Source organism: Penicillium nucicola (genome assembly GCF_028828085.1).
Source record: "Penicillium nucicola strain IBT 29836 chromosome Unknown utg000010l, whole genome shotgun sequence".
NCBI classification, from domain to species: Eukaryota; Fungi; Ascomycota; class Eurotiomycetes; order Eurotiales; family Aspergillaceae; genus Penicillium; species Penicillium nucicola.
In genome coordinates, this window is record NW_026643134.1 from 3,472,450 (window position 1) to 3,492,613 (window position 20,164).

The window sequence follows — 20,164 nt, forward strand, 5'->3', positions numbered from 1 at the left end:
AGCCAAGATTCCCAGGTCCATTCTACAGTACCTAATCCCCCATACAAGCCAAGCAAGCCAAACAAGCCCTACATGTAGATTATAACTGACATAAAACACCGCCCGCCTCGGCAAACTTCTGCTGATACTCTTTCAAACTAGCCCACTGCCCGAGTTCCTCCTGGTCACGCTGATAATCCGAAAGGTAACTCATGGCCCGGCCGTTGACCTGAGGACTAAGTCCATCGGCAGTGCTGGCCGAGTCGGCCATGGACGAGTGGCATTCCAGTCGGACGAGAGTCTCGATGAAGGCGTGCAGGTAGGATTCTGCTTCTGCGGCTGTGAGGGCGTGGAGGCTTGGGAGGCCTGGTGTAGATGTTGGGGATGGGGCGGATGGTTCTATTGGGTGGTGCGGCGTGAGGCTGGGGATCTCGGTTGAGGGGGTTTGTTTTGTGCGCGGGGAAAGGTTGAGGAGGGTTGAGGCTACTTGGCGGATTTTGCCTGTCTGTGTAGATGGGATGAGGGGTTAGTTGGGCTTGTTTGTGATTTGTGGGTGGACTGGTGGAAACGTACAATGCTGGCGCCGTTTGGCTCCATGTTTACTTCGTTCACGGTGCGTAGGAGTACGAATAGGTCTTTTATGACTGATTGGCGCTCTTCGGCCATCATGCGGCCGATGTAATCTTTTTGGGCGTGGGTTTGAGCGTGGGTGTTGGTGCTGGTGTTGGGGTTGGTTTCTGATGGAGTCGTTGCGGTGCTTGGGACAGCTGGTGTTGTATATGGCATGCCTTCGACCTTGATCTGTGGCGTTGTGGACCCGGGAGCCGTGAACTTGGGGGACTTTCCATATTTTGAGAATGTCTCAAAGAGACTCCAGTACTTCTCAACTAGGAAAGATCTCGTGCACAGCTGACTGGCATATATGTTGGCTTTTTGAATCTCATACTGGATGGCGCGTCGTTCTTGATGAATGCGGTCATCGGCATAGCTGAACACTGTGCCATCTTCGCCGAGACCAGATAGACGGGCTGGGGAAACGTGTTTTGGGTGGTCCAGCGACAGCTCAACAGGGACATTGACTAATGCTAGCTTTGTTTGTTGAAGGCAGCCCCAAAGACTGTTGCGTTGATGTTCCCAGTCGAAGATCTGGCCGCTGCCAAAGGCTATTTCCCAAGAGAGCAGGTCCGTATACGAACTGTAGACACGAACATTTGCATTGAATCCGACCAATCGTGAAACGCGAGTTGGCGGCTGTGGCTCAACATGCGTTGGGAACAGGAAGTCGTCGTCAATCTCCATCGGCAGGGGTGGATATCGATCCGTTGGAGTCTCCGGGGGAACATGGACCTTAATATCAGCAGAGCCCATTTGGTGCAGTGTCTGATACCCAACCAGGGTGACATAGAACAAACGTCGGCCAAGCTCTTGGGTTATGAGATCGACCCTTTGAGTGTCCATAAAACTATGAACAGCCTGATCTTGCATAGCTGAGGCTGACGATAGCGGGCTGTTGGGTCCTAATGTTGATGATCGAGTGCTTGGTGGCGGAGACCGACATAAATCATAAACCGAAAGCATGGCTCGACATTCCGATAGATACACGCGGCATCGGCGCATGTTAAAGATATAGCCAGCACAGACGGCAAGGAAATAGCTGATTGCTGCGTCATATACTGTGGCGTTGCGGTCGAGATACCCAGCGCCGCGGGCTTGAATGGCAACATCGAGACAATGCTTGACCAGAGCTATAGAGTTAGGGAACGCATTGCGCTCGGCTTCAGTGTTAAGTCTTAGTTTAGGTCTTCGAGGAAAGGAAGCCACGAGAAATCCGATCATGGACGCCAAAAGGGCCAAAAAAGTGTGATTGGTCACATCTTCCCTCCTCTCAAAAGCAGCCCTGAACGTTGGCTCATGAGGAACCGGAACCAAAGGATGAATATAAGTAAAAAAGTCATCAAGCAACAGCTGAACTGTATGCAGAGAGCAAATTGATTCCGCCGAAAGGGCAAACTGCCCCGATGGAGGGTTGGCAAATGTCGTCTGTGGAGTCGTCACTGGCGGATAGTCTGCCGGACTCAGGGAAGTCTCATCGTCCAGCAGCGGTTCCCGTTTTTGTTTCTTAAGCGCCTCTGCATGGCGGTTAGGAGGCCCACGGCGTCTGCTAGGTCTCTCGTAGGTGCAAGGAATCTCCAAGCTAGCGCATGACCGACAAGGAGGCCCACCGGTATCACACTTGCATGGAAGATCAGTTATCCTATCTCTACGGTTGGCCGCGGATCAAAGCGGACATACCTTCACTTTGCGAATACTGCAGGCATCGCAGGCCTTGCGCAGCCTGGTTTTCAAGTCCATCGGTGAGCTGTTCACGCGCTCGAATTGACCACGCCTCGAGCTGTCAGGTCATGATTAATCCAGGAACGGCACCGGCGCGTGCTATCCAGGGTTGGGAAAGCCCTTGGTATATATCCCCCGAGCAAAGATTGAAGCCCCGGTCGGAATATATCAGAAACTCCGAAAAGCAAAAACGCGGGTTCAAAAGGCAGTCCGGGGAAAATGGGAGCGGAAGTCGCTTAGCGGGGTGGAACTGAAGCCGGGCCGCCAAAGCTGAACTGGAGGAACGCGCGATGCAATGAGAAATGACCTCGGATAGGAGTCACGTGCGATGCCCAAATCCAAGAAGTATAAATGATCGGAAACTGGAAGAATTACAATTGGTATTATGGAAAACTACGATCAGCCCAACTTTGGGGGCTCAAACTAGGGGGGAAGGGGCCCCGCCACAGGGTTCAGTGGGAATTAGATCGACCTTGCTTGGTCGGTCTGCATATATGACATCGTTCACAGGGTCATGGCATAATGTCATCACGATATTGTTCACCCAGCCGACTAGCCTGTTGGTTAGCAACTCGGCGTTTGCGTTCGATGTCTGTCACCCAAAGAGCAGAGCCAGCAGCAGTGGTCATCAAAAAGAGCATGGAGAAGGGAGGAATCAACTGGAGAATCAGGGCGACCGTTCCAAACCTAGACGTGATGTCAGATTGGATTTTGGGTATGACGTGGCTTGCGGGGTGTTACTTACGTGGTATACTGCAACTGGCGTCGAGTAATGCTTTCCTTTCTCTGCTGCTTGGTCATGTCAAGCAAGTGGAAGTAGCGCCAGTGATGGAAGGGACCGGCACGGTAGCCAGTCAAAACAAGGAACATGGGAGTTCCAGCCACAGGAATAAAGATGAGGGGGAGCAAGAAAACGAATTCGACGATTTGTCGCAGGGAGAAGGGAGAATAGACGGCACTGGTGGTCGGCGTGCCTAGGCGTTTGGCAGCATCGCCAGGTTCGGGGTAGATGACTCGGGAAGTGGTGACAAGTTCCTCTTGGCCCTCATTGACCAACACTGCATCGAAGATATCTACCAGGGTCTCATCCACGAAGAATGCCTCGAAGAGCGCCGCCACGATCGCCGCACCTTCACCAAGGACCAGGAATGCACCGCTAACCCACGAAGAAGCCCCCTGGAAGATAGCAAGGAATGCGACCTGGGGGAGATAGGTGAAGAAGAAAAGAATGAAGTAGATAAATGTGGAGAGGAGGACGATGGGCAACAGGCGGGCCTTGAATAGAGGCCATAGGAACCGATTCGATGCGAAGTAGAAGATACCCTGATATCAGATTAGTATTGACCTTGTGATTTGCGCGAGGACTCATACTCGAAGAGGGTACAGCCAAGCTGCCCGGCTGGGATCCCACACTCTCGACATGGCTTGCAGACTGTCAGTACTCCGCTCCCTGTCTGAACTTCACGACGGAAAAAGGAAGCCTGCTCTTATCGATAAGATAGCACGTGATCATTAGCTATAGGTACTGACTAATCCATGACTAAGCACTGCCTATTTTGTTCAAGATTTTTTCGCCGAGAGCTCTCTTCCTTTTCTTCTTCACATAAAACAATTTCCTCCCTATTCACTCTGGACTTCCCTACAATGGAAAATCCTGGGGGGAAATGGGAGGATAGACCGAGTCTGCTGGCTTACCCCAAATTCTTCTACTCAAGCGTGGAGCGTTTGGAAATATATTCAGCTGTACATTTCCTCTCATCAGCCATAATATGCTGAAACTTTCAGTCTATGACTTTTAAAGCCGAGCCTGGATTTCTTCCACAATGTGCTCCAGACTGTGTACAATCACTGTCGGCCGTAGATCAGGAGCTGCAGCGTCCCTCCAACCAGCGTGTGCGCGATCAACCCAGATCGCTTTCATGCCCGTACTGCGCGCCCCGACGATGTCGAATGGGTTGCCGCTGATCAGCCATATCTTGCTCATCTCGATTGGGTCTTTGCCCACTTGAGTTGCAAGGTGCTCGTAGCTTGCCCGTGAAGGCTTATAACGCTTGATTTCATCCACTGTGACTAGGTCTTTGAACGCGCTCGCGTGTGGTGAGAGGTCCTTCGATCGGAGCACCGAGCTGGAGACCATGGTCTTGGTGCCATTGGAGAAGATCACGGCCTCGAGCGTTGGGTCTGCTGCTACCCTGGTCAAGGCTGCGTTCACGTCGGAAAATGTAGACAGACTGTCGTAAGCTGCCATTAGGTCTTCCATGTCGTCGTCGCTCAGCTGTTCGCCGTTATCGGCCAATGCATGCTGAAGAGCGTTGAATGTGACGATTGAAAAGTCTTCATATCGATCTGCAAGAAAGCTGTCAGTATTGCCAAGGAATTTATCATAATCCATATATACCCATGCTGTTCAACCGCCATGTATACTCGAGTTGATATCGTCTCCAAAGAGCGGAGATGGACTGTGCCTTGGCATGGCCAAAGTGCTTCTCCAGCTGTTTGACAATCGACTCTGTTGAAAGCAATGTCCCGTAAAGATCAAAAGCAATAATAGTAGTCTCTGCCATGACTGTAATGTCCAAGGTTGAGAACACTCCCAGCGTCTCCTTTATAACTAAACTTATATGCGGGCAAATGATGTCAACGTTCCGTGGGGCAAAACAGCTCCCCTCACAGCCCCAAAGCTCAAAGCTCAAAATCCTCAATGACCTCAGAAAACTACGCGGTATTCCGCGAATGTCTCTCCAATGCCATCGTCGCTCGCTCAGAGGGTAAATCAACAAAGCGAAAGGGCAAGGGAAAGCGCAATGCGCGCAAAGACGTAACAGAAGACCTCTCAACAGAACGAGCCAATCCAGAAGAGCTCGCCGAATTCGTCGATGTAAGTAGCAATCTACTGTACTCCGGAAGCCCATCGACAGAGTCTCATCCAAACCAAAACCAGTTCCTCGCCTCAGAAACCTTCACTTCCTTCCCAGAACCGCTCCAAACCCTCTCCTACACAGCAACCCAGCATGACCATACCCTCAGCACCCTCTACGTTCCCGCAGATGCAGACACCCCTCTAGAGCGCGGCACCCTCGAAAAGATATGCACCCCAATCCCGCTCTCGGTAACAGACAGCCTAGCAGTCTACGGTATAATCCCCGACGCCGTGGACCTCCCAGACTTCCTCTCTCCAATCCTATCAGAATACACAACAAGCGTGACAGCCGGGCCGCCCGTGTGGTCAGATACACGGACTGACGCGTGCGAGATCTGTGAGAGAGACTGGATCCCGCTTTCTTATCATCATCTTATTCCGAGGGGGGTGCATGCGAAGGTTGTGAAGAAGGGGTGGCATGAAGAGTGGATGTTGAATAGCGTTGCTTGGCTTTGTCGCGCTTGTCATAGTTTTGTGCATCGTATGGCTAGTAATGAAGAGCTTGCTAGGGAGTGGTTTACTGTGGAGAGGATTCTGGAGAGGAAGGATGTGCAGGATTGGGCTGGGTGGGTTTCTAAGGTTAGGTGGAAGTCTAGATAGCTTTTATAAAATGAAATATATGAACCAGGTAGGGTATACAGTATGTATAAACTTAGGTGTATTGAGCTCGATTCGGAGGAGAGAGGATACACAAAAGATATAACTTGTTTAGGTACCCCTTGCTAGTGTTGTTGAAACATATACACTTCCTTGATATGAACATTGTAAATTACATTGATTGTATGCTTTCCTCTATTCCCCGAAGGACAAAACAACGCCCAAACCATGGATGCAAGTCAATCATGCCGAGGAAAGTAAAATATGGTACATAGTCCTCCAAGATTGTGGGGAATGGAGAGCGCCAGAAAATACAGATAAATAGTACAAGCGGTGAATGCGATGTTCACCGCATCATAGATATCTCACAGATATCTCTTCTCGAAGATTTCTTCGTAACACTGGACGTGGTCGCCTACCTGGAAGTCAGACCATTCTTCAAATCCGATACCACACTCAGTATCCTTGCGCATCTCAGTAACGTCCTTCTTGAGGTTCTTGAGGGAGACAATGGTGCCTATAGGAGTTAGTGGTGTCCAGAATATCTGTACTGTGTCTGTGAGGCACTTACCATCATAAACGGTCTTGTCGTCGCGAATAACCCTGACCTTGCGGGCTCGGTTAATCATACCGTTACGAACACGAGTTCCAGCAATTGTCGATTTGTCGCGACCCTTGACAGTAATTTGGAAGATTTGCTGAACCTCCGCTTCACCAGTCACACGGGTAGTAACCGACGGGGGCAGCAGCTCGCTGAGAGTGGCCTTGACATCATCGATCAACTTGTAGATAATGTTGTGGTTCAAGATCTCAACGCCGGCATTCTCTGCTAGGCGCATCATGTTGGGGTCGATGGGCTGATTGAAGGAAATGAGTTTGCCTTTGGCACTGGCAGCATGCTCAATGTCGAATTCACTGATAGGGCCAACACCCGATCGAAGCACATTAGCGTAGACTTCATTGGTACCAATTGCCGCAATGGAGTTCACCACAGCTTCCGCTGAACCATCCACGTCAGCCTTCAGGATGAAATGGGAGGCTTTGGGTCCGGTAGATTCTTCGGGTCTGGGGTTTGATTCGTCCTCCTCCTGTTCGAGCCTGCGCTTCTCGAGGAGTGCCTTTCGGGTCTCGTTGATGGCAACCATATCCTCGCCCATCTTCATGGTATCAGACTTGTCCAATCGGCGATCAACGACCTCCTTGGCATGTTGTTCACTATAAGTCTGAAGAAGCTCAGTGCCGGCGCCTGGCTGGTCTCTCCAGCCGTCAATCTCGACGGGCATTCCGGGTGTCGCTTCACTGATGGGTACACCGGCTTCGTTGCGAAGAGTGCGGACACGTGCCCATGTGGAACCGGCAACAATAACATCTCCAGGTCGCAAGGTTCCTCGGCGAATGAGAACAGTTGCCACACGGCCATGGCTCTTTGTGGTCGCCTCGAGAACCCAGCCTTCGACATGACCGTGGATGTCTGCACGGTGATCGAGCATTTCTGAAAGTGCCACGATGGCTTCTTCCAGTTCAACCATTCCTTCGCCGGTCTTACCGCTGACACCGATAGCCTGGACATCGCCGCCAAAGTCTTCCACGTGAACACCATTGGCAGAGAGATCGCCCTTGACTCGGTCGGTATTCTTACCCTCCTTGTCAATCTTGCTCATGGCGACGATCATGGGAACATTAGCCTGAGTGGCATGCTTGATGGCTTCAATGGTTTGAGGCTTGACACTGTCGTCTGCAGCCACAACAAGGACCACGATATCTGTGACATCAGCACCACGGCGACGCATTTCCAAGAATGCAGAGTGACCGGGTGTATCTAAGAAGGTAATGGCCTTTCCGGAGGGCATCATAACAGAGAATGCACCAATATGTTGTGTGATACCACCATGCTCGGACGCTGCTACAGATGATTTGCGCAGCCAATCCAAGATAGTAGTTTTACCATGATCAACATGACCCATGATGGTAACCACTGGAGGACGAGTTGGGAGATTAGATGTATCTTCTGGCGGAGGCGCGGCCTTCAGATCATCTGAGCCGGTATCAAAGATAGCCTCGAAATTGAACTCAGCGGCCACCAGTCCAGCGGTCTCTGCATCAAGGACATCTTTGTATGTGATATCCTCGAATCCCATATCCTCCATGCGTGCAACGAACTGCGCCGGCCGCACACCAATTACATCAGCCAGATTACTGACGCTGATAAATTCAGGAAGGAATAGAGGCGCTGGAGCAGACTTGGCAGCCTTCTGAGCAGCCTTTTTGGCGGCCTTCTCTTTTTGCTGACGTCTACGCTCTTCACGAAGACGCTGGCGTTCTTCAGAGTCGAATTCTTCTGCCTCTTGGGCTTGTGGTTGACGTCCCTTGCGTCCATCACGGCGCTTGACAGGCTTCTGTAACTGCTCCTGCTCTTGTGACTCCAGGTTTTCCAACTCCTCCAGTTTAGACATATCCCAAGACCAGTCGTTCTTTTTGACCTTGTCCTTCTGCTCTTTCTCTGCTTTGGGGGCCTCCTTGTCCTTCGGTCTGGACTCTGCGCGGTCAAAGTCTTGCAGATCGGCCGCCTCTGGCTGCTCCGACTGATGTGAATCAAATTCAGGCAAAAATGACCTGCCTAGATCTTGGAACTTCCTTGTCTCCTCAGAAGGTTCTCGGCCAGGTTGTCTTCTCTGGAGCCGAGCAGAATTATCATGGCTTCTCGTCGTTGGAAACCTTGCTTTTGCATCATCCGGGCGAGATGTGCGGCAGAATGGACATACTATCTTCGAGCCGAAGACATGAGCCATACAACTAGGACAGCTCCAGTCAAGGGCAGGCTTGCCCCTGTTGGTCCTACCCAGTGCTCCATCATGCCACCGCTCTCGTCCAAATGGCAATGATTCCGAGGACTTTGAGCCTGAGACATCGGTTGCAGGTCGGTTGCCCCAAATATCTTCATCACGGTCGCGTCTTGGCCTTGGGTTCCGGAACGGGTTTGAGTGATCGGATCGACGCGGTTGTCGGGACTCCGTGCGGTTTTGTGGCGGGTTATTGTGTTCATCTACTAGAGTATCACGCGTAGCCTGGTCTGCGAGGCTCAATCCTGCTGACCTCGAAGTCGTCCGAGAGCCGAATCGCGGCGCTCCAAATGCATTTGATCGAGGAATATCTTGCTGTTGATGTTGTCCGTTGCCAGTCCCAAAAACATCACGTTCATTCTGCTCTTCCGCGCTCAAGCGTGTCGGCCTCGACGCAGATCGCGGGCCCGGGAAGTCTCCATGGCGATTTGACCTCGTGTTCTGAGTCCGGTTCAATTGATCATTACGTCGTCGCCGCGGTTGCTGTTCCGGTTGCTGTTCAGATTGCGGTGGTGGTGGAGGAGGAGGGTTGTTGGCGACGATGCTATCGCGAATAGCTTGCTCTGCGGCACTTAAGCCCGCTGGTTTAGTAGCTTTAGAAGCCCATCGGCTGCCAAACTTGGGCTTCGCTGGCGCAGAACCCGAAGAAGAGTCGTTATCGTTTCCGTTTGAAGAATCTGACGTATTCAAACAGCTCGCGGATGATCTTAACGTTCGTCGAATGGATAAAGCCGTTAAAGAGGGTTTAAGGCCGGCTGAAACCGACCATCCCGCCCGATGTGAGAGCTATTGCCATCAGTTAAAAGTCGTAGAGCAGCAGTAACGCGGTACTTACCTTCAAGATTGGGCGACGATGCATAATTGCTCTCTCCACAATTGATCCGCCAACACTTTTTTCCCCATGCAGAAGTTCGAGACGACCAGCTTATGTCAGCTGGCTAGCTCTGCTTACGTACATCCTCCGACGGTAAAGTCACGTGCATCGGCGGCCCCCTCGAATCAGCGGGCAGATGGCGACATTGCGATAAGAAGTTATAAAGTCGCTTCTCCTTCTCCCATACTATTCTTTTGCAATTGAGTATCGATTATGGAGTCTGAGGCCTTTGAAGACATTGAGAAGGGTGGTGGTGCCCTCCGCACCATCAAGGATTTGGCTGCGGGCGCAGCTGGTGGAATAGCCCAAGTGCTGCTCGGTATGTGTGCACCCTAAGATGAGTGGATTCCGGGGAAGCGCCAGGGACCTCACAGCATGAAACCTGGGCTCCGGACTATGCAAAAACCATTCTTTCACGAAAATGTTTGAACATTGCTAATAAAATAATTAGGCCAACCCTTTGGTATGTGGTGCAATAAAGCACAAATGAAGCATTGATTAACAAAATTCAGATATTGTCAAGGTTCGGTTGCAAACCACCACTCAATACAAGAGTGCGCTGGAGTGTGCAACCCAGATCTTCAAGAATGAAGGCCCTGCAGCCTTCTACAAGGGAACTCTGACCCCCCTCATCGGTATCGGAGCCTGCGTAAGTACCTCCAAGCCCGGATACCAGCCTAGCAAGCCCCTAACCCAGCAACACAGGTGAGTGTCCAGTTCGGCGCTTACCACGAGGCGCGCCGTCGCCTCGAAGAGCTGAACAAGAAGAAGTACGCCGACTCTGCTCTCTCGTACACCCAGTTCTTCATGGCCGGTTCATTCGCCGGTGTGACCAACTCCGTGCTGTCCGGCCCAATCGAGCACGTGCGTATCCGCCTGCAGGCCCAGCCCCACGGAGCCGGTCGTCTGTACTCTGGCCCTCTGGACTGCGTGAGCAAACTCTCCGCCCAGGGTGGTATGCTGCGCGGTCTGTACCGTGGCCAGGCTGTGACTGTCATTCGTGAGGCCCAGGCTTACGGTACTTGGTTCATGGCGTTCGAGTTCATGATGAACCAGGATGCCAAGCGCAACAACATGAAGCGCGAGGATCTTTCCAGCCTTAAGGTTGCTACTTATGGTGGTCTGGCTGGTGAGGCTCTCTGGCTCTCCAGTTACCCCTTCGATGTTGTCAAGAGTAAGATGCAGACCGATGGGTTCGGCGCCACTCAGAAGTTCAGCAGCATGCGTGATTGCTTTAAGAAGACTTATGCCATTGAGGGTCTTGGCGGCTTCTGGAAGGGTATTGGTCCTACGTTGCTGAGAGCTATGCCCGTCTCTGCTGGAACCTTCCTTACGTATGTTTCTTCTTTTCATCATATTAAAGAACGTCTGCTAACATTTATTTCTAGTGTTGAGCTGGCCATGAAGGCTCTCGCCTAAGTACAGATTTTACAATGATGAAAGTTGACGCATTTGGCTTTTTTTCGGACTATTTCCACGCGAATTTCTTGATATCCAGGGCTCGTCCATTTCCTAAGAGTTATATAGAGGATTACCAAAAGTGAACAGCATCCCACGCTTAAGGGCCTGCGTCTATGTGAACATTTGGCATGGAATAATTCATGAAATAGAAGCATACATTCGGAATTTCCAATTCAAACATATCCAAGTAATCTTACATGGCCAACGAAAAATCCCCAAAAAAGTCCTGCCAGGCAGTAGGAAAGTAAAACAAATTCAACCCCGGAAAGTCCCACTCAGAGACAAATTGCTCAGGTATGAACCACTGAAGATCAGCCTGTGCATCAAATAGCTCCCAGAACGGCGATGTAGCGGGTTGTCCATCTGAACCTGGCTGTTGCGTTTCCCGCAAGGCACGTCCATATTTCTCGATGCTCACTTTCAAAATTTGCAAGTAAATATTCCCAGCACCAGACTGGGTTCCGCTCGAGCCTGCCTTGCTCAATTCCGACACGAGTTGGTTGCCGTGATCGAGAAGCTCTTGGTGCTCCTCGTCTCGCTCGGGAAGCAGACGTGATAGTTTCAGCAATAATAAGAAAGAGAAAGCACATTTTGCCCAGACGAAGTCCATGGCGTATTTCAGCTTCGCGAGGTAAAAGTCTGGCTGGACTATTATTAGTCGGAGATGGCGGCGGGCACTTGCTTTTGCTGTTAGGAGAACTGTTCGTTCCGTGGTGGACATGGTCCTTTTTGGGGATAGTGTTAGTCGAGGGTCAACTGTAGGGTTGGTATTGGGGGGTGGGGGGTGGGCATACGCGACGTTCTCGACGCCCATGGCTCGTAATGCTTTGCAGTTGAGCATCATTTCAGCCCAGCATTTTTGTACTCGGAGAGCGACGAGGAGAGATGGTTTTTCTTCTTTGGCGGCATTGCAGCTCTCTTGGTTGTATTAGTCACATTTTGGTCCGAAGGGCATGGTTGGATTATATCTGTCTCATACCGATGATGCGTAGCCAGTCACTGTAACCAATGAGTAAATCATTATTCGGCTTGGGGAAGGACTAAGACTCACTCAAACCATAAATCAAGTTCAATCTTCATGTCATGGACATAGTCGGTTATGCTCTGTCCATCAAGTGTCGTGCCTCCTCCCAAAGTATCGCCCACATTGGCTTCAAAAGATGGTCAGCAGTGCTTCTGGGTGTAAATAAGATAGGATAAAACACCTCTGAGAATGTTCAACTAACAATGAAATAAGTAAGCGTTTCCTCTTAAAAAGCTATCGATGACAATCACATCGATCTAACATACCTCAACCTGAGAAAATAGCCTCAAATCCAGAATTGTCGAAGAAGAATGAGAAAGCAAAACTCGACAGCGCCGAGCATTCCCTTTCAATCGAATACCAGGCGGTTTCCCGCCATCAACACGGAAACTAAATTAAACCCCATCAGCATCCAATCCAACAGCAAGGGAAAGACCAGGAGATCAAACATGTGCTCCAAAACCAAAAGTCCAAACCAAGTCCTCGCCTTCCACATTAAAGCCCTCTCCTCTTCAAACATCTGATGCGGCAGCGCATAAGCCATATCATCATTTTTGATCGCGAGGCGCTGAGTCAGTTCATCGAATGCTTCATGAAGCTCCAGATCTAGGGCCATGCGAGTAGCGAATGATAAGATCAAAGAGCGTTCGGACGAGTAGCAAGCAACGACCAGCATTGCTTGCACGGATTCCAGGCAGTTGAGCTGTTTGTTCTGGACGATTACGTTGATCCATCTTTTCAGTTCGGCGTGTAACATGTCCGACATTGGGCCACCAGATCCTGAGATGTGATTTGGATTTTAGTATTGAGTTTATATTTTTTGAATAGATCATTTGACGATGGAGTGGGATCTTACGTGTCTCGACCATACAGCCAATCGTACATATAGCATTAAGGAGAATGCTGCTTCGAGATCGCACAGACTCGAATGTGTCGTACTCCGGGTCAAAGATTGGGATGTATCTGTCCTGTGCCGTCCTCGGATATCAGTATTTGAAGTGTGCCACTATTGTTCAAGGTGACGCATACACATCCTTCAAAGAATCTAAGCTAGTGTCAATAAACACCCAAGAAAGGATTGGTGATGGTATTCCGGGGGAACATACGTATTGAAATAAGATACTGCATACTCCGGCGTAATGAGACCCTTGTCAATGAAATCGGAAATGGGTTCCTCTCGAATTTCAAAGCCAGACCGTTTCCTTTTGAGTGGACGAGTAATGATCTGATTTGATGCTCCATAGATGGAGTGCGTTGAAATCTCGTTGGGAGAGAGGGTTGGTATAGATGGCAGGGATCGTTGATGCTGATGATTATGCATATACCCACTGGACCCTGGGACTGGCATAGTAGGAAGCTCATCGCGAGCATTATCGTGTGAGTGAGGATAGTGAGAGCCTGAAGAGCCGCAGAAACTCTCGCGGCGTACTTGATGCTGCCCATCACGGGTTTGGGTTGGGGAGTGTATTACTTGTGACTCTGGGGTTCTGTGAGCGCGACTTTGCTGGATTAATTCACGCATCTCATCCAGTTGGCGTCGCAGATATTGGACTTCTGATTCGACACCCTCTATTCTTCTGTGGGAGCGTTAGTGTTTGATTCGTTCATTCCTGATCAGCATAGGCTCACTCTGAGACAGGGTCCTTTGGACTCTCGAAGAAAACACATTGTTTCTCTAGCTTTTGGCATCTAGATCCACGCATTTAGTAGTACTCTGAGTGTCAATTGGATCATGCAAAAGGCGCTCTGGCGTACCTCGTACACGGTCTCTGCCCATCACATTTCACCTGCAGAGATCAGCCTCTAGACCATGGACACTCCTTATAGGGCACAGACCTTCGACTGTCGACAAGAACTACACGCTTTCTATGCATCATTGTTAGACTCCGTAATTGTGACAGGGGCCCAATTGGCTAATAAAATACCGGAATCCGCTTTTTCCCTACGGGCACTGGAATAAGATGCAAGTCATCGGCATCCATGCCTGTGTATGGACTGCAATCTGCATCAGCCATGAGTCGTGTTCTGTTGACGTTCGGAGATGAGAGAAACCTGGGGAAACGCGGGGTTCGGCTGTAGCTCCGAACCGGCTATTCAATTTACCACTTCAATTCGCCGGCACTTGAACTCTACTCTCTCAACTTCAGTGACTTGGGAGGAAAATGGGCACAGGTTCTCATTTACGGTAATGAACAATGCATGTTAACTAGAAAATGGTGCTGAAATCCTCCCGATAACACAAACGAAACATAAACAATATCCGACAGATCCTAGAATACATAGACGAAGTCTTCATTCTGCCAATCAGTTAGGTCCTTCCAGGCATTGTCTACTGTTTGTTGAGTAGGAAGGTCTTCTTTGTCGTCTGATGCAGCTTGAACGGCTTGCATTGACTGATCAACGATCTTGGCGCTCTTTCCAACAGCCACACGTCTCTGTTCGTGTTTCTTATTTAGGAAATGGAGATATGCCATGTTTGCACTGGAAAAACAGGTTAGAGAGAAGTAAATTACCATTTAGCTTAGCGGACTCACCCAGTCAGCAGTATCAATACACAGAAAAGTGCAAGGCTAGGGGATTGTTAGTAAAAGTTAGATTGAGTCTTGGTGAACATACTTGGATAGAAGGCCGCGGCGATAAAGTGGTGCCTCAGTTGTGGTATAGAGGTTAGGACCGAGGACCTATGGTCGAAAAAAATTAGCAATTGAGATAAAGGTACCAGCTGAGTGTTTCGGGTCTCTCACATTACCAGCGCACTGTCCAACGTAGAGAATACCGGTGGTAACCTTCTTCTTGGTTTCTCCGGCAGTGTTTCCGGCGGACCATGAGTAGATCAATGGAGCTAATCACGGTTAGTCTTGCTTTTCGGTGGCATCAAGCAAACACTCACTAATAGCAGGGTACACAGAAATCTAGCGCATATTCGTCAGCATTCTGCTCATAGTTTCAGATATGTTATTCACCACTTACAATATAGTATCCTGCAAGCAAAGGTCCCTTGTGGGCAGCATCATGCGTGATTTGCAAGAGCATGACACATCCAGCGATAGGAGGAAGACAGAGCAATGCCAGCACAGGGCCCTTCATCTTCCAAACAGTCGCAAGCCATGCACCTCCCATCGTGGCGACAAGCTGAACGGCTCCAAACGGAATGTTGAACAGCATCGTGTCATATTCGCTTAGACCGAAGGATTTGATAATCAATGGACCGAAGGTAGTGATACCGCCACTTGGAACACTGAAATGAGAAGTTGTTAGTCAAGCTCATTCATCTAATCCAAAAGACTATGGTTAGAGTGGCTTACGAGATTGAGAACATCAGCGCGAACCAGAACCAGGACTTGGGGTCCAGGAATGCTTCCTTTGCGTGGTCCCATTTCCATTCTTGACTCTCCACGCCCTGTTGATTCATCCGTTGTCTATACCCCCGTAAGCAGCTGGAATTTTCAGCTTTGATGTCGAAGCAGGTACCTTTCAATCGCAAGAAGCTTATCTTCTTCGCGGAGGAATTTGGCCGAGACGGGGGAGTCAGGCATGAACACACTATCGTAAAAACGCGTCAGTATAATCTTCACGGACATGACAGGAAAATATTCATCTCACAGAATGACAGCTGAGAACGCAACGGTAACCAGACCAAAGAAAAGGAAAATGATCTAAGCGTTGTTAGATTCAGGCATGGGAGTAACAATCTGTAGATGACTTACCTGGTAGGATGCAAAGATCGGGGAGTGGATGTGTCCGAGTCCGTACGCAATCAAACTTCCAAACTATGCCATGTTAATGAATGCTAAAAGATACTAGACGATAGGAACTCACCATATTCACAACTCCGTTCATGGCATACCAAGAGCTCAATCTCACAGGCTGCTCACGGCGCCGGTACCACATCTGAGTCACTGCAATAAAAGCAGGGGCTGATTGTATCCTCGTTAGCTAAGTTAACATCGGGTAATCAAACCAAAACTCACCAATACCAGCCTCAAAGATACCAAGAAAGATTCGACAAGCAAGCAGTTCTCCGAAGTTGGTTGCTGCCGTCATGCAAGATAGAGCAATACCCCAAAGAAGACATGACACGGCCAGGAACTTGCCCAGAGGTACCTTGACCAACAAGTAGGCGACAAGGGGCTGGAACACCAACTGGGCCAGATAAATCGAGGCTCCTAGCCAGGAGTACTGGTGGCCATGGAGATGGGCCTTTTCGACGATGCCGAAGATCGAGGCATAGGAGATTGTTGACTTGTCAAGTTGCTGGAGAAAGTAGATTCCCAGCAGAATGGGGAGCAGACGCAGATCGATCTTTCGAAGGACTTTGGCGTTGTTCTCAGGAGTAAGAATAGTTGAGTGGCCTGCTTCTTGGATGAGTTGAAGAGCCTGGTCTCCTTGGATCTGATTCTTTTGGTCATTGTCGGTGTGAGGGGCTGCAGATGGTTGGGAGAATTCAATGGTTTCCACAAACTCTTCTTGCTGGCCTTTTGGCTGGAGAATGTGTGCCTCCTGTGACATGATTGATCACTCACAGAGGCTGTGAAATAATGGTATGTAGATGAGCAACGGGGGAAAAGGTGGTTTCTCGGGAGGACGGGGGAAGCCAGGAATTAGGGCTGGATATAGCACGATTTGCCCAATACCCCGTGGGGAAAAGATGTATTTTACATACCCCGGACGAAACACTATCAAACCCGAAGATCATACCACGGGCATTCGAACTCTTCTCCTAGCTCGTAGCATAGTTTCCGTTTGCTGCGCCCAGTTCTGTCTAGTGCCTCTAGTGTGTCTTGAGTCTAGGCTGGCCACGTCAGGTCATGGGAGACACGGCAGCACACACTTGGCCCGCTCAGCCTGCAGACCAATCAATTGACTGGATTCGAGGCTTCTGAGGGGGGAGAAAGAAGCAAAGTTTGACGAAGCCAGGAAGCACATCGGCTTTCGGTGAACAAAACCGAGATTGTCTTGGCGGATCTGGGGAGATTGTGGGGATCACGGGGTATTCGACGCGGATACTCAACGTCGGGGCTCAACACCGATCTCCGTCTGTATACCCCACGTCCTGCATCATCAATGGCACCAGCGCGGGGCACGAATATTGGAGGGGATCAGAAGGTGGCATTCAAATACGGCACCATGTCGGGCCATATTCTGGTCTATTCAGATTCTTGGAATCAATCACATCTTCATTATGCCTCAAAAAGAAGTCTGTCCGCGGGGCTACCAGCAAGTGCCTCAGGCTACGAACTCTGAAGCTTCTGTTCAAGTTCGTAGCAGCACTAAGAGCAAGACTCCTTTCGACTTCACCTTCGAGGCCGTTCGCCCCAACCTCTTCCGTGCTACCTTTGCCTCGGCGGAGCACCCTATTCCTCCTTATCCCAGTGTCACCAAGCCCCAAACCGACCTTGACGGTATCAACGTCTTTACCAAAGAGGATGCCACCTCCAAGACTATGGATGTCGCTGGTGTCACCGCCAAGGTAGAGTGGGAGCACACCCCCGTGGTCAAACTTTCGTGGACCGGCTCCGAGAAGTCTCTACACAGTGACCTGCCTCTGCGATCTTATGTCGCAGATTCTGATGGAGTGGCCAACTACTCTATCCATGACCGGGAATGTCTCCACGTCGGTCTGGGCGAGAAGGCAGCACCTATGGACCTGAGCGGTCGTAGCTTCCAGCTCTCCGCCACCGACTGCTTCGGGTACGATGTCTACAAGACCGACCCTTTATACAAGCACATTCCCCTTCTGATCAAGGCCTCGGCTGAGGGTTGTGTAGCCATATTTTCCACCACTCACGGTCGAGGTCTGTGGTCCGTTGGTGCCGAGATCGATGGTCTCTGGGGTCATTTCAAGGTGTACCGCCAGGACTATGGTGGTCTTGAGCAATACTACATTGTCGGCAAGTCTATCCCAGATGTTGTCCGATCCTATGCCGAGTTAGTCGGCTTCCCAATTCTCGTGCCCCGCTGGGCGTATGGATACATCTCTGGTGGCTACAAGTACACCATGCTGGATGAGCCCCGTGCCCACTTAGCTCTTCTTGAGTTTGCCGAGAAGCTGAAGCAGCACGGCATCCCTTGCTCGGCTCATCAAATGAGTTCCGGGTACTCTATTGCGGAGACCGAGCCTAAGGTTCGGAATGTCTTCACTTGGAACCGACGTCGTTTCCCTGATCCCGAGGACTGGATCAACAAGATGCATCAATATGGTATCCGTCTCCTGACCAACATCAAGCCTTTCCTGCTAGAGTCTCACCCTGATTTCCAGAGGCTCGTTGAGGCTGGTGGTTTCTTCAAAGACTCGGACAAGGAGGCCGGTTACATGCGTCTATGGAGCGCTGGCGGTGCTACTGGCGGCAACGGTGCTCATATTGATTTCACCTCCAAGGAAGCCTTCAAATTCTGGTATGATGGCGTGCAGAGCCTGAAGAAGGTTGGAATCGATGGCATGTGGAATGACAACAATGAATATACCCTGCCCGATGACGACTGGACCATGTCTCTCAACGAGCCATCCGTTGCCGACGCCGCCGCAAAGAACGTAAAGAACTCTGTCGGTCTCTGGGGTCGTGCCCTTCACACCGAGCTGATGGGCAAGTCCTCACATGATGCCCTCCTCGACATGGAACCGAAATACCGCCCCTTCGTTCTGACCCGCAGTTCGACAGCTGGTACAAACCGGTACGCTGCCAGCTCCTGGAGTGGTGACAATGTCACCAGCTGGGAGAACATGAAAGGAGCCAATGCCCTGTCTCTGAACGCAGGCATGTCTCTGCTGCAATGCGAGGGCCACGACATCGGTGGATTCGAAGGCCCCCAGCCCTCCCCCGAACTCCTCCTCCGTTGGATTCAACTGGGCTGCCACGCACCCCGCTTCGCCATCAACTGCTTCAAGACCTCGCCCAAGGATTCCTCTGTCGGAGACGTCATCGAGCCCTTCATGTATCCCGAGATCACCCCCCAAGTCCGAGACACCATCAAGCGTCGCTACGAGATGCTACCCTACATCTACTCCCTCGGACTCGAGAGCCACATGTTCGCCGCACCACCCCAGCGCTGGACGGGCTGGGGCTACGAGTCCGACCCAGAAGTCTGGACCAAGGAGATCAAATCGGGCGAGTCCCAGTTCTGGTTCGGCGACAGCATGATCGTCGGCGGCGTATACACTGCCGGCGTGAACACCGCCAATGTCTACCTGCCCCGCAAGTCCGGCACTGCCTTCGACTACGGCTACGTGAACATGAATGCTCCATATCAGTACATCGCCTCCGGTCAATGGGCCGAGATCTCATCCGAATGGCAAAGCAGCATCCCACTCATCGCCCGCATTGGTGGCGCCATCCCCGTCGGAAAGAACGTCCACACGCGCGTTCCTGGCGACGATACCGCTGCTTCAATGGCTGTCGATGAAATCGACGATTACCGCGGTGTTGAGATCTTCCCGCCTAAGGGAACCTCGCACGCTAACGTCTTCTCGAAGACTTGGTATGAGGATGATGGTATCTCAGTCAAGCCGAAGACATCTAGTTACACTGTTAGCTACAGTTCTACCGAGGAAAAGGTCCTGGTTAAGTTCGAGCGGGATGAGAACTCTGGCTTCGTTCCTGCTTGGAAGGAGCTGGACATTATTCTGCTGAATGGTGACCAGCGTCGTGTTGTTTCCAGTACTGGTGATGAGATTGTCCTTAAGGGCACTGATTCTCGTGGTCGTGTTGTTTATACCCTCAAGGCTTGATTTGAGGGGGGTTTGTGTTGCATTGTGAGATTTGGCTGGAATGGCCTTTGGATATAGACTCGCATTGTGCATGGGATGTGGACGTTTATAGATTGTTCATTTGTGAATAGATGAATTTATATGACTTTAAATGACTTACTTGGCACTCTAAGAAGAGACTTCAAGTCTTTCAAATATCTAATAGGAGCCTTATGTCTCACAATCTGATAACTATAACCATAAGAATCCTGGGACGTTTCTGCTGGAGGCCTAGTTAGTGACAAAAGTTGTTTCGACGTCTTTCGTAATTCTAGATGCCTCATTTGATATCAAACCCAACGGCAGTTGAGTTATATGCACAGCTTATTGAACCGGCTGTTAGCATAGCTTTTCTTACTGTACTGTATATTGTCAGAGGACGTGCTAACTC

At 50.4% G+C, this 20,164-nt stretch overlaps 9 protein-coding genes across 9 annotated transcripts; 3 read left to right on the top strand and 6 right to left on the bottom strand.

The window, feature by feature from the left end:
* Positions 1-79: 79 nt before the first annotated feature.
* N7511_009874 (uncharacterized protein) lies at positions 80-2,331 on the bottom strand (the record flags this gene model as incomplete). The annotated part of the gene is made up of 3 exons (XM_057132251.1): positions 80-484; positions 553-2,211; positions 2,272-2,331. 3 exons carry the CDS (start codon positions 2,329-2,331, stop codon positions 80-82), a joined length of 2,124 nt encoding a protein of 707 aa, XP_056980239.1.
* A 494-nt stretch (positions 2,332-2,825) lies between these two features.
* On the bottom strand, positions 2,826-3,735 carry N7511_009875 (EI24 domain-containing protein; the record flags this gene model as incomplete). The annotated part of the gene is made up of 3 exons (XM_057132252.1): positions 2,826-3,000; positions 3,059-3,636; positions 3,685-3,735. The coding sequence occupies 3 exons, from the start codon at positions 3,733-3,735 to the stop codon at positions 2,826-2,828; spliced, it is 804 nt and encodes a 267-aa protein (XP_056980240.1).
* Positions 3,736-4,108: 373 nt separating this feature from the next.
* On the bottom strand, positions 4,109-4,877 carry N7511_009876 (haloacid dehalogenase, type II; the record flags this gene model as incomplete). The annotated part of the gene is made up of 2 exons (XM_057132253.1): positions 4,109-4,659; positions 4,712-4,877. The coding sequence occupies 2 exons, from the start codon at positions 4,875-4,877 to the stop codon at positions 4,109-4,111; spliced, it is 717 nt and encodes a 238-aa protein (XP_056980241.1).
* A 137-nt stretch (positions 4,878-5,014) lies between these two features.
* On the top strand, positions 5,015-5,833 carry N7511_009877 (HNH endonuclease; the record flags this gene model as incomplete). The annotated part of the gene is made up of 1 exon (XM_057132254.1): positions 5,015-5,833. The coding sequence occupies one exon, from the start codon at positions 5,015-5,017 to the stop codon at positions 5,831-5,833; it is 819 nt and encodes a 272-aa protein (XP_056980242.1).
* Positions 5,834-6,195: 362 nt separating this feature from the next.
* On the bottom strand, positions 6,196-9,529 carry N7511_009878 (translation initiation factor 2; the record flags this gene model as incomplete). Its single annotated transcript, XM_057132255.1, has 3 exons — positions 6,196-6,347; positions 6,402-9,456; positions 9,506-9,529. 3 exons carry the CDS (start codon positions 9,527-9,529, stop codon positions 6,196-6,198), a joined length of 3,231 nt encoding a protein of 1,076 aa, XP_056980243.1.
* Positions 9,530-9,757: 228 nt separating this feature from the next.
* Positions 9,758-10,963, top strand: N7511_009879 (uncharacterized protein; the record flags this gene model as incomplete). The annotated part of the gene is made up of 5 exons (XM_057132256.1): positions 9,758-9,863; positions 9,996-10,007; positions 10,057-10,193; positions 10,250-10,878; positions 10,933-10,963. The coding sequence occupies 5 exons, from the start codon at positions 9,758-9,760 to the stop codon at positions 10,961-10,963; spliced, it is 915 nt and encodes a 304-aa protein (XP_056980244.1).
* A 235-nt stretch (positions 10,964-11,198) lies between these two features.
* Positions 11,199-14,044, bottom strand: N7511_009880 (uncharacterized protein; the record flags this gene model as incomplete). The annotated part of the gene is made up of 14 exons (XM_057132257.1): positions 11,199-11,730; positions 11,800-11,923; positions 11,985-12,004; positions 12,057-12,156; positions 12,211-12,226; positions 12,296-12,419; positions 12,479-12,809; positions 12,886-12,997; positions 13,059-13,074; positions 13,136-13,606; positions 13,659-13,718; positions 13,785-13,816; positions 13,866-13,895; positions 13,955-14,044. The coding sequence occupies 14 exons, from the start codon at positions 14,042-14,044 to the stop codon at positions 11,199-11,201; spliced, it is 2,058 nt and encodes a 685-aa protein (XP_056980245.1).
* A 255-nt stretch (positions 14,045-14,299) lies between these two features.
* Positions 14,300-16,538, bottom strand: N7511_009881 (uncharacterized protein; the record flags this gene model as incomplete). The annotated part of the gene is made up of 12 exons (XM_057132258.1): positions 14,300-14,510; positions 14,564-14,599; positions 14,646-14,710; positions 14,774-14,871; positions 14,920-14,941; positions 15,000-15,267; positions 15,335-15,448; positions 15,501-15,572; positions 15,633-15,685; positions 15,737-15,799; positions 15,849-15,946; positions 16,001-16,538. 12 exons carry the CDS (start codon positions 16,536-16,538, stop codon positions 14,300-14,302), a joined length of 1,638 nt encoding a protein of 545 aa, XP_056980246.1.
* Positions 16,539-17,211: 673 nt separating this feature from the next.
* On the top strand, positions 17,212-19,755 carry N7511_009882 (putative alpha-glucosidase; the record flags this gene model as incomplete). Its single annotated transcript, XM_057132259.1, has 1 exon — positions 17,212-19,755. One exon carries the CDS (start codon positions 17,212-17,214, stop codon positions 19,753-19,755), a length of 2,544 nt encoding a protein of 847 aa, XP_056980247.1.
* Between the last annotated feature and the right edge of the window lie 409 nt (positions 19,756-20,164).